Raw genomic sequence first — 13,427 nt, 5'->3', positions numbered from 1 at the left:
TGTGGCTAACATTTTGACGGTATTTAACTCTGCCTATAAAGGTGATAGATTGGCAAGGCAGCAGAGAGGATTTTTGAAATTCACGAAACTCCTAGACTCTTGCAAAGCTGTAAGGTGTAATCTCTGGACGAAGCTGATCCCTGGAGGTGGCGGAGAGGAGCCAGTCGTCCAAATAAGGAAACACTTGGAATCCTCGACGTCTCAGGTGAGCTGTGACCACCGCCATGCATTTGGTGAACACTCTGGGGCTGAAGTGAGGCCAAAGGGCAGTGCTCTGAATTGGTAATGACTGGCTCCCAGCCCAGCGGAGAAACCTTCTGGGCCATCCAGTTGTCCTTGCCCAGAAAGGGCAGAATGGATTGCAGCGTGACCATCCGAATCTTGCCTTTTGACAGACTTGTTTAGTCTGCTTAGGTCTAGTATTGGTCTCCAATCTCCCCCCTTTTGGGGACCAAAAAGAATCTTGAGTAGAAGCCGGATCCTACTTGGTCTGCCGGCACTGTTTGGATGGCTCTTTTCCCAGGAGTTTTAAGACTTCCTGTTTTGCCAAATCCCTTTGACCGGGTGAGATGTCTGGAAGGGATTGTAGAGATTTTGTAACCCTCGGATATAATCGACTGTACCCACTTCTCTTGTGATAGGGATTGCCAGGCTACTGGGTACAGCGAAATCCTTCCCGACTGCCTCCAAGGGTGGACAGTCGGGCAACACCTCAGGGATGCTGAAAGGGCTTCTCAGGAAGAGGCTCCCTGTTGCCCTGGTTCTGAGGACCCCCTGCCTCTAGGGCTGCCTATTATTGTTACCCTCTGCCTCTAGGGTAAACTGACCACGTGTGTCCGTGTAGCTCCTTGGGCTTTCTTCCCCTTCTGACCCTTGGGATATGGTCTAGAAGGAGTGGAAAACTGGACTCCAACGGCAGAAAGAGTTTTACCGTCTTGTTCACATCTGGTCAAAGTATCCTTCACCTGAGGTCCGAACAAAGCCGCATCCAGGCTTGGTCCTAAAGAGCAACACCTACTGTGCCGGGTTCTGCTCGTTCCATCGGCTGCATAAGATATGAGCATGGAGGAGTTAGATATCGAATTCAGGATAGCTAGCTGAGAGGCAATCTTTCCTGAGCCCCAGCAGCTGAAGGATCCTGGACTACTTCCCCAGTTCCTTGAGAATATCTCTTGAAGCCTGGTGAAGTGACAAAGGTAATTCTCAGCGCATTGCAAAGGTAAGCTGAAGAAAATCCCGCTTTCCATACCTGTCCATGGTCCTAGAATCCTTATTAGGAGGATGGACAGGTACTGAAGGATCCGCCAGTTCCTTCTTAGTGGCCGCCACCACCATAGCATCCACAGAGACACCTTTGGACAGGAACTGTTTGTCCGAAGGGGCCGTGATGAATTTGGATGGTCTCCTGGGGACAGGTTCCACAGAATCTGGAGCCACTACCTGCATGAGTGGGAGGAGGTGGAGGGTCGGGATCCAAAGCCTCCAGGTATACCGACTCATCCTCGGAGGGGTCAATGGAGGGCCAATTCCCCTCTGTTTGAGGAGCTCAAGGATGTCTGAAAATGAGACATCCTCAGAGGAACCCTCCGACTCATCTAAGTCGGTATCAGATGTAGTAGACACAGGAGTCTGTGTGTTTCTCTTCGAGGGGTTCACCTGCAGGGTCAGGAGAAACCAGTGGGTAAACCTGTGGCGATGGATCCCTGGGCCTGAGAGCAAGAGGCTGGCAAGAGGCTTCTGCAGGCACTGATGAGGGAGGAGCTAGAGGGATAGACCGTTGACCAGGCTCAGAGGCCAGGACACTCCTCATCACCTCAAAGGCTCCACTCCCGGGAGACCTGAACACACCGGCTCCAAGAAACAGGAATGGTCGGCTCCAAGGAGAGAGAAGGCTCCGAGGCAGATGTCGGTGCGAGAGGGAGGGACAAGGGTCCGATGCCACTAGCCCGGATCCTCCAAGGAAAGTCTCAAGGAGGAGATCGGGAGGATGATGGAGCAGTCGCTGTCCCAAGAAACTCTGGTGTGGAGTCGGAGGAGGAATCTCAAGTGGGGCTGTAGCGAAGTCTGTTGAGACGGGCTATGGAGCATTTGGGCCAGTGCCTGAGACTTCAACAGCCTGCTTACCACCCTCTCCAAATCGTGGTCAGACAGCCTGGAAGATCAGATGGAGCCGAGGATCTCGGCCCGATGCTGAATAAAGTGTCGGCGGCTCAGGGCCGACAAGGCAACAGTAGTAGTCAGGGTAGCCGGGCGCCGGCACGAACCCACTACTCTGGCAGAAGAAGCATCGGTTCCAGCCGACATATCGGGCCCATTGAGCGGAGCCACCAAGGAGGCTTAGACACTGTAGCCTGAGCCGGTGGCTTAAGAGGTTTTCCTGCCCCTTGCTTAGAGGAGAACCTTCAGGTTTCAACAAACCTCGGAGGATCAGTTTGTTCCTCCTTTCCTGCAGGACTCTGGCTAAAGGCATGACACACAGGAGTCCTGCAGGTGCAAAGGCCCCAGGCAATACACACAAGAAGTGTGACCGTCTGTCAGGGACATTTTCTGACAGCACTGGTCACACTTCTTGAAGCCTGAGACCTTGCCTTCCTTAGACATCCTAACAGGATATACACACACAGTCCCCACAAACACACAACTTAATCCCTACACAGACACACAGGAAGGGAATAACTTGGGGAACTAGGCCTGACTAAAACTTTCACTGAAAAACTATATTAAAAGTTTAAAAAGGAAGGGAATAGGGTGGGCTGTACTAAATACAGGCTAACCTGACACTGAAGGGAAATTAAACCCCTAACTAACTTTTTTCTTATTTAACAAGAAAAACTTACCTCAGCTGGCAAAGGAGACCTCTTTCGCTAAGCGGCAAACGAGATCTGAGGTAGTTCCGCCTTGCATCATGGGATATAGGGTTGCCTCGAGCTGGTAAAAGGAGTTCTCGAGCTAAAGCTAGTGCGAGCCGAGGATCGGCTCCGAACCCATCCAGCAAGAATGAAGGCGAGATTGACAACTTAACATCATGTATTTTATATAAAATATAAAAACCTGTAAAAATACATACCAATTACACAGTGTAAAGTTACATAAAATGTTAATATATATTACATTATAGTTCTACAACTTCGCCAACCTCAACCTGAGGACATTGCTAATACTAATGTAGTAATTTAAGCCCGGGGGTTTTCCTGAATCCAACTTGATTTGCCAGAACATCTCCCTGTATTCTAGTCGGGCTTCCCAGTTCCCCCCATGGGTATCACTGACTACCTGATCTATAACCATAAATTTAAACCTAAAATTTAAGAATGCTTGAAAATTGCACTGGTTTCCTTTCCTTTTGAGATATCATGTATATGCTCATATACCCTCCTTCTGAGGCTTCTTTCCATCTTTCCAGCATAAAAACTATTACATGTTTCACATGTCACTAGATAAACCACCCCATGAGTATTACAATTAAAATGTCCCAAGCACTTCAATAATAATTCCTAGATGCTATGTACTCCTCATCTTTATCCAAAATGTACCTGCATTGATTGCAAGTCCCACATTTAAATGTACCTAATTTCTTATTTCTCATTCTGTCATCTTCAGGATCCACCCTTTCAAACATTTCTTTCAAGTTTATATCCCTTCTTCTAATAAATTTCAGTGTATCAGGTATAAAACTTTTTGTTTCTTCATTAACCATCAAAATCCCTCAGTGCTTCTTGATAAAATTTTCTACTTCCATTGAGGTAGTTGAATAAGTGTGTATAAAAGCAGTGTCATATTCCACTTGTGTTGCAAAGGAAACCAATGCACTTTTCAAGCATTCTAAGGAATGCTTAAATTTTAGGTTTAAATTTATGGTTATAGAACAGGTAGTCAATGATACCCATGGGGGGAATTGGGAAGCCAGACTAGAATACAGGGAGTTGTTCTGGCAAATCAAGTTGAATTCAGGAAAACCCCTGGGCTTAAATGACTACATTAGTATTAGCAGTGTCCTCAGGTTGAGGTCGGCGAAGTTATAGAACTATTATATAATATATATTAACATTTTATGTAACTTTACACTGTGTAATTGGTATGTATTTTTACAGGTTTTTATATTTTATATAAAAATGCATGTTTAATGAATTGAAGGAAGTTTTATGGATAATATCAAGTGAATATGTTTTTAAAAGTGGGAGGGGAATGGTTTATTGATGCTTATTTTTTATTGGTTATACATATGTTGCTGGTTGTATTCAAATCATTATTCATGTACTATTATTTATTCTGAAGAAGCCTGACAGTGGTTAGGTGAAAGAGCTTAACTTCTGGTATTGAATTTTTCACTGTGTTTTGTCGTACAGACTAGCTCTGCAATAAAATCTCTGCTGCTAGCTGTGGAGTCTTGGATTTCTTCCAAGTCATTTTTCCTGAAGTTTTTCTATTATTTGCAACAGGTTTTAATAGATTCTGGTCTGTTATGATACTGTGCATTTCTTTTATCACATCTGTAATTCTGTCTCTCTTTTATAGTCTTCAAACAGTGACACTTCTTGTCTTAATTGCTTTGAAGTTTTTTCTGTTCAGTGCTTCCAGTATGGCATTTTATTCCTTCCCTTATTACTATGCAGTTTTGTGGTAAGAATTTATCTGCTATTAGTTTAGCTGCATAGTATTATATCCTATTTATTTCTGTTATCTTCTTCGTCTTTCAGCTAGTGGTTCTGTTATATTGCATGAATTTCTGTTAATAGTCTTGATTACTGTGTTCATCTGATTTATCAGACTTCTAATATTTTGGGTCTTACTTACTTTCTGGAATCTGTTTCTTTCACTGATCTTAATATGTCTATCCAACTCTACTAAATCAAGCAATTCTTCCTTTAGATTATTTTCTTTTAAACTGTGGGAACACTTTGCTCTGTTTTCTGACAGCATTCTACAGAATGTTCCAGAATACCTTCCTGTGACATATCCTTTTCAGCTGCATCCTGCATCATCCATTGTTCCTTCATATGGGAACTCATTGGTCCATCAATCCACAACATTGTCTGCATCAGAGTTGCCACTGTTTCCTGCTCCTTTTTCCCTTGATGTGGAACTCCAGCCAAACTTTTCTACTGGTTTCCTACTGAATGCTCTACAGCATCAACATGTGACAAGTGATCAGATAATTTGCGTTCCACCTGTTTCTCCTTAGTTTCAGGACTCATTGTTCCATCATGCTGTGATTTTACCCGAGTTAGATTTATTACTCTAAATCCTTCACTTTGCATGTAATCCAGATCTTCAATTTATATTTAACTTCTCCATTATTAATCCTCTTTTCTTCTCTCCCTCTTTGTTTTTAGTTTTTTGCATTGCAAAGGTTTCCACAGGTGGGTGCCTTTACCTGTATTTCACTTCAAATATTTTTGGAGCTGCTTTTTTGTATTGATTAGTTTGACATTCTCCTTTACATAATTATTGCAACATATTGGATCTCTTTTTCTTTCCTATGTCCATATTTCTTCTTTATAGCTTTCAAAAATTTATGGAGTTTGTTCTTTACATTTTCACACTTTCTCTTTCACTTCTCTTTCCAGGTGGTCCTAAGTTTCTTTGTCTATGTAATGCTTTTCATGGATTTGTTGTATTAATGACCATATATTTTTATTTGAAGCGTTTCACAGTTTTTCTTGTGCAAGTATTTTTCTTTCCTCTAATTTCTATCTTAATCTTTTCTGAATGTCTTCTATCTGGAAATCCAGGATTCTTGTATAATAGTAACAATGTATAATTTTTTCCTTATCCTCAACTGTCCAGTTTATCATCTTTATGGCTCTTTTTTGGCCTGTCAGTTTTTGTGATTTTTGTTAACTACTGCTTCCATCTACAATGGGGGAGACCTCCCCCTGAGTCTGGCCTAACCCCATTGTAGGAATGTATCCATGTTTTGAAGATTCTACACTGACATTCCTCACCAGTGTGCCCACCAGGATTCAGCCCTTTTTTATCCAGGGACTTATGCAACCAGCTGTATTTTGTATTTTTAATGTTACTCTCTCCATGATATATGCTATTTAAAATATAGTCTATGTATCAGTTTCGTCTTGGTGAGATTTTGTACCCAGCATGTGACGTTTTTCTCCAAGACTTGAAGATTACTTCAGTTCCAGCAATACTACTCTCCTTTTCTTGCTGATTTCATTATCTCTACATTCATACCCCTGTTGATTTTGTCATGTCTCCATTCAAACCCCTGCTGGTTTCATCATCTCTGCATTTGGACCCCTGGGCTGTCTCTTCAGTGTAAAGAGTCTGAAGGAATATGAGAGGGCAAAAATTACTGTGTCCAAATTACAAGTGTGGTACTCAGCTCTGCTGAAGTTTAAAACAATTAATTTTGCTAAAACTAGGAAAAATGAAGAAACAAACAGAACAACCAGTGCCCTGTGGCTGGACTTCTGAGAAGACAGTGATATTTTGGAACTCATAATGTGACTTCAGGTAAGCATGTAACTTGGATTTCAACCTCTACGGTAAGAAATTAGGACACAGTGCCCTAAAATTTCAGAAAGTAATTATCAATACTGTTTTATAGCTGCAACAGCTTTAAGTGTTAAAATATTATACAGGATGAGAAAACAAGTACAGAATCTTCTGGAACAAAATATTCTACCCTGGTTCCAAGAAAATCCATCAGACAACACAATGTGATGGAAACCAAGCAGCTACTCCCTAGACTGATCAGTAACAGACCAATACTATTAAAAGCATGGCTATTATTTTGTTTTAGTAGCTTCATGTAAAATTAGGCTGCAGGAGTATATTAAGACATTAAACAGGATTGCTCTGACAGCACTGTAGATTATCATTTTGTTTCTGAATACCTTGGTAGAACAAATGATTTAAAAGCAGCAGTGATAGAGAAATATATATTTTGTGTATTCATTCTATCCAGTAGTATTTGGACAGTGTTTTAGCATTTCATATTTTACTTCAATTCAGGTGAATGGGGCTGGCCTATTCTAAATTCCCGCTCGCTCTGTGTTGGCATAGGAATGGCAGTGACTGCTACTGTGAACACACTGGGCTGTTACATGATATGTGCCCGTGTTCTGCATTCTAAACCTCCACCAAGGTCGGCTTATAATCGAGGAATCTGCATGGAAGGCCTTGGAAGTATCATATCTGGCATTTTAGGAAGTGTGTATGGTACCGCTGCCAGCATTCCAAATGCATGCACTCATGGGCTCACTCAGGTAACTCTTGTTATGAAATGTTATTCCTGGTTTGCCTGTAATTTATTTATTTTGCATTATTTATTTAATATTTATATCTTGTACAGAAGTAAAATTATCACGATTGTTCATTTTTGTTACTGGCTACCTTGGTTAGACAAAAGAAAAACTGAATGAATTCAACAACTAAAGAAGCCCAACAATAATGAATTAAAAAATTAAGATGCAGCCAGCACAATTATTTATTATGAAAAAAAATAAATATATATATATATATATATATATATATATATATATATATATATATTTATTTATTTATTTACATACTTTTAACCTAGCTAGCCCTACTAGCTGAAGTCTATTTTCAGAGGGTCCCCAGGGAATAAGCAATGCAATAACATATTGACAGTAAATATACTTTGACGTACAAAAGAAAAAATAGTATGTCTACACAATGTATTCAACAATAATTGCAAGACAGCTTAGGAATATGTACCATGCAATAAAGAGAGCATATGTATAAAGTACATTCAACATTTGCCAAGTAAAAAAAAAACATACGGACAGTTATTACATGGAGAAACATTAGCCAAACACATAGTTTTAACATAAACAGGTATAATATAATATAATATAATATAATATAATATAATATAATATAATATAATATAATATAATACAATATGATATAATATGCATAACATGGAAGAAAAATAGAAAAAATGTAAAAAGTATCTACTAGGAAAAAGTATGGACTGACATGATGCAGCAGCACTATTAGAAAAAGAAATTACTAAAACATTACATGAAAGAAACTCAAAAAAGTAAAATATAAAATTGTTAAAGTAAAAGGAAGTAGTTTAGTAGCAGAAAATAAATTGGATTTGTGATGGTATATTGGAAGGAGTATAGGGGTTTGGAAGGAGGCCTTAAGACAATTTTTTGATGGTCATTAGTACTTTTAACATTTAGGCATAGAGATAAAAAAACAGGAAAGATTGTGAGATAAGACAATCCAGAAAAAAATACTGGATATCATGATGCAATATTATTCTAAGCTATACCGTCAAGACCAAAAACATAAATTAACCTTCCAAGAAATAAGAAACTTCTTAGACAGGGTAGATATGCCCAAGTTAACATGGAATGGGAGGAAAAGTCTTACAAATGAGATCTTCAAGAATGACATTTTGGATTCAATAAAACAGCAAAGGCTAGGGGAAACCCCCTGGCCAAAATGCCATCCCCACAGAAGTATGGAAATTACAAGAAGGACAAATAGAGGAAATATGGGGTAAACTGTTCAATGATATACAGATGGGGGTAGAAATACTGAAATCCTAGTTCAGGATGATATTAGTGGTTCTACCTATTGAGGGGAAAGATAGGACAAACCCAGAGTCTTATCTGCCCATTTCAACACTAAATCATGATTATAAAGTTTCCATGACAATTACTGCTAACACACTGGTGAAACTGTTGTCAAGCTTAACTGACTCTGACCAATGTGACTTTATAATTGGAAGACAGACATTTGATAATATTAATAAGAACTTCAGCAAGATACAAAATACAAGAAGAAGGTTCTTTTTTTCCTGGGACTAGATACAGAAAAGGCCTTTGCCAGAGTTTGTTGAGAGTTCCTTGAATTAACTATGGAGGCTCCTGGCTTTCTCTGAGACTGGATTGTCATAATATGAAGGCTTTATAGTTGAGAAAAGCCTAGAGTAAAAAGTGATGGGGTGTTGCCAAATGCTTTTAACATTTTAAGAGGTGAAAGAAGTAGCACAGCTAGAGTGGGGCTCAAGGGGCACGTGCCCTGGGTGCAAAGTGTTAGGGGGGGTGCCATCAGCTGATCCACATCTCTGTTTAATGTAATACTGGCTTTTAAAAGCTGATACTGTATTTGCTGTCAAACTGGAGCACTGTAGCACTCTTTGTGTGATCTAAGCTGTAGCACCTTCTTGCTACAATTTAAAAGTGAAAAAAAAAAACTCTTTTTTTAACAAAAACATAAGCACTCAGCACTCAGTGCAGGCAGGGTATAAGCTGTACAAACTGCTTGCTACATTTGTGGCAAGCATTTTTCTACAGTTTAAAAGAATATGTTGTTATTATTATTACTATTATTATTATTATTATTATTATTACTACTATTTTTTAATAAAAATGTGTTGAAGGAGGCTTAGGGGTAGGAGACAGAAAATGAACCTGAATGATTAGGGCAGTTGGGGGGTGGGCATGTCAGGCATCTGGTAACCTGGTTGATGTGGTAATAGAAGGATAGGTTGTTTTTTTTTTTTTTTTTTGCTCTTCAATGGAAGAGTTGGGTGTGTGTGGATGCAACTGTAACAGTGAGCAGCTTCACACAATAAAGTATTTCTTTATGAAAGAGCTAGCGGGGGCATGGATGCAATTGTAATAGGCCATACAATGTAGTGATTGGCTTATTACAGTGAAGTGTTTTTTTTTCTTTCTTTCTGCCCTTAGTACTAGAGCTGGGGGGCATGGCTCTAACTATAATACAGTAAAGTCCTTTTTTGCTCTTCATTTAAAGACTGAGAGGTGGGTCACTGGGTCATGGTACCGGCACAGGATGCTGTTTGAGCCGGTTAACTTTCTGGGTACAAAGCAGGGCATTCCCTGTCTTCTTTACTGTTTGCCCTTTATCTTAAACCAAAAGAAAAAGATATTATAGAATCAAGCATAAATGGATATTCATGGGGACAAATGAGTGAAAAACTGTAATTTTTGCAGACAATAAGTTGCTTCATGTTGCAGATCTGTTGTAAAATGTGGAGAAAATATTTCATAAACTCAACATAATTTATTAGCATATAAAATAAAACAATAACAACAGTTATACTGATAAATTACATATCTACAATGAATCCCAAATGAGCATTATCCTATCTCTGGGGCCATGACAGTATGCAAGAGCTAGTTCCTGCATCATGGATTCGCTCCCATGCATTCAGCACATCGGGCAACAAGCGCCCTTCAGCACTCATTGTTTCCATAGCAGGTATGGGTTTTACTGGATCAGGTTGATAACTCGATGCCCAACCCTCCTCAGAGGGTGCGCAACACCTAGTAACATGGATAAAATCCAAGGTTGAGGAGGTGAAAAAAGAACTGTGGAGGGTGGTGGCAAACCAAATTATTTCAAAAATAAGATGATGGAAGTTGATATGGATACAGTTACATAAAATACAAGTAATTACAACGTTCTTGGTCCCATTAGTTTTACATGTAGGTCTTTTTCTATCAAGCCAAGAAGAAAGTTGGCAGAAAATAGCAAAGGAACTGAAGGAATTTACATGGGCAGGCAGGAAAAGCAGGGCAACGTGGGACAAACTAAATCTACAAATAAAACAAGAAAGACTGAGGATGCTGGACCTGGAAACATATTACAGAGTAGTGCAAGTGAGGCTTATATATTAGATGCAAGTAAACTCACACATAATCAAATGGAAAAGATTGTGGCCAGGAAAGGAAACAGTGCCTTTTGCAGGAGAGGCAACTGAGGCCTGAAAGGCTGGGGTCAAAGAATCTAAGCAACAATGTCTCCATAAATATTTGTCTGGAATTGTTCTTTGGAGCTGTTAAAGCAAAAAGAAATACTAAGTTGGGGGGAAAAATACTTCCTATTGGTTCTTCTTCTTTTTCTTTTGGCTGCTCCCGTCAGGGGTCGCCACAGCAGATCAACTGTTTCCATTTCTTCCTGTCTTCTGCATCTTGCTCTGTCACACCAACCACCTGCATATCCTCTCTCACCACATCCATAAACCTTATCTTAGGCCTTCCTCTTTTCCTGTTACCTGGCAGCTTCATCCTTAGCATCTTTTTCCCAATATACTCTGCATCCCTCCTCAGCACATGTCCAAACCAACGTAATCTTGCCTCTCTGGCTTTGTCTCCAAACCTTCCAACCTGGGCTGACCCTCTAATATACTTATTCCTAATCCTGTCCATCCTTGTCACACCCAGTGCAAATCTTAACATCTTCAACTCTGCCACTTCAAGCTCTGACTCCTGCCTTTTTGTCAATGCCACTGTCTCCACCCCATATAACATAGCTGGTCTCACTACCCTCTTGTAGACCTTCCCTTTCACTATTACTGGTACTCGTCTGTCACAAATCACTCCTGACACTCTTCTCCACCCACTCCATCCTGCCTGTACTCTCTTCTTCACCTCTCTTCCACACTCACCATTACTCAGAACTGCTGATCCCAAGTATTTAAACTCATCCACCTTCACCACCTCTACTCCCTGCATTCTCACCATTCCTCTATCCTCCCTCTCATTCGCACACATATAGTCTGTCTTAGTCCTGCTGATCATCATTCTTCTTCTCTCTAGAGCATATCTCCACCTCTCCAGGGTCTCCTCCACCTGTTCCCTACTCTCACTACAGATCACAATGTCATCTGCAAACACCATAGTCCACGGGGACTACTGTCTGATTTCGTCTGTCAACCTGTCCATCACCATTACAAATAAGAAAGGGCTCAGAGCTAAACCTTGATGTAATCCCACCTCCAACTTAAACGCATCTGTCACTCCCACCGCAGACCTCACCGCTGTCACACTACCCTCGTACATATCCTATACCAGTCTTGCATACTTCTCTGATACTCCCGACTTCCTCATACAATACCACAACTCCTCTCTAGGCACCTTGTCATATGCTTTCTGTAAATCCACAAAGACACAATGCAACTCCTTCTGACATTCTCTGTACTTCTCCATCAACACTCTCAAAGCAAACATCGCATCTGTAGTGCTCTTTCCTGGCATGAAACCATACTGCTGATCACTAATCATCACCTTCCTTCTTAATCTAGCTTCCACTACTCTTTCCCATAACTTCATGCTGTGACTGATCAATTTAATCCCTCTGTAATTACTACAGCTCTGCACATCACCCTTATTCTCTGAAAAATACTTCTTATTGGTTACAATCTAAAATGAAAGAATGAAGTGCAAATCAAATCAACAGCTAAGATTTAGAGAAGAAAAGCTATATTGCTGAGATTCTGAGAACAAATGTGGACAGGAAATAGGATAATGGACAGGGACAAGCCAAGATAGCCTTCAATTTAAAAAACAGGGACAGACTATCTTATATGAGGCTAGACTGAATAGGCAATAGAGATCTAAAAATAGGTCTACAAGACCAAGATATGCCACTGTTAGTGAATTATATACTGAAGGCTGGATTAGACATGAAAGGGAAGAAAAAAAGAAGTTATGTACTTACCATAACATTCCATGTGAGTTGTTCCATCTCACCTTCATTCATCACTGATGGGTTCGGAGCTGATCTTTGGCTCCGACACGGCCAACTAACAAGCTCAAAGTTCTCCAGTAGCTCGAGTCCCCACCCCTTATCCCACAATGCACTGCTGGAATTACCTCAGATCTTGTTTGCTGCGTACCATATAATAGTACAATAATTATTCTACCTAGGAATGAATATACATTGAAAAACCAGGACGAAGATATTCTCCAGGTCAACTGTCAGCCAGGAGGGGGAAGGAAGGAGGGACGTGAGAATGAAGGTGAGATGGAACACACGGAATGTTATGGTGAGTACATAACTTCTTTATGTGAAGTTGTTCAATCTCGCCGTTCATTCGTCACTGACGGGTAGCATCCCTAGCACCCTGATCTTGGGTGGCTCATGACAGTACACTCTTCAGAACCATAGAACCAAATGAAGCCCTGTCCCTGGAGGCCTTATCCACTTTGTAATGAGTTATAAAAGTGTGAGGTTTAGACCAGGTGGCTTCTGCACAGATGTTATCCAAAGGCAATTTGGCTTGAAAGGCTGACGAGGTAGAAACTGCTCTGGTTGAATGAGCCTTTACTTTACTAGATAATTGCATTTTATGACAAGCGTATGTATAGGTGATGCAATCCGACAGCCACTTAGGATTGTTTTAGCAACTGGCTTACCTTTCCTGGTCTCAGAAAAGGACACAAAGAGCTGATCTGATTTCCTAATGTCTTTGGTTCTGTCCAAATAAAATCCAAGTTGTCTATGAACATCGAGTTTATGTAACATGCATTCCAATTTGTTGATATGATTAGGGAAGAAAACGGGCAACTCAATGACTTGATTAATGTTAACCTCAGAACATACTCTGGGCAGAAAGGATGGCTTAGTTCTGAGAGATACTCTGTCAGTATGGAAGACCATGTAAGGGGGCTTGA

General features: G+C 40.5%; 1 protein-coding gene across 1 annotated transcript in view; it reads left to right on the top strand.

Moving 5' to 3' along the window:
* The window catches only part of SLC23A3 (solute carrier family 23 member 3), a 1,305,121-nt gene that overhangs the window by 879,196 nt on the left and 412,498 nt on the right, over window positions 1–13,427 (top strand). Inside the window, exon 9 of the mRNA XM_044073709.1 lies at window positions 6,973–7,226. Within this exon, the coding sequence (XP_043929644.1) occupies window positions 6,973–7,226 (254 nt within the window). The remainder of the gene's footprint in view (window positions 1–6,972; window positions 7,227–13,427) is intronic.

This window comes from Protopterus annectens, chromosome 6.part0 (assembly GCF_019279795.1).
Source record: "Protopterus annectens isolate FY-2018-M chromosome 6.part0, PAN1.0, whole genome shotgun sequence".
Classification (NCBI taxonomy): Eukaryota; Metazoa; Chordata; order Ceratodontiformes; family Protopteridae; genus Protopterus; species Protopterus annectens.
Note: the sequence above shows the minus strand (reverse complement) of the source record. Positions and strands in the feature narration are given on the sequence as shown.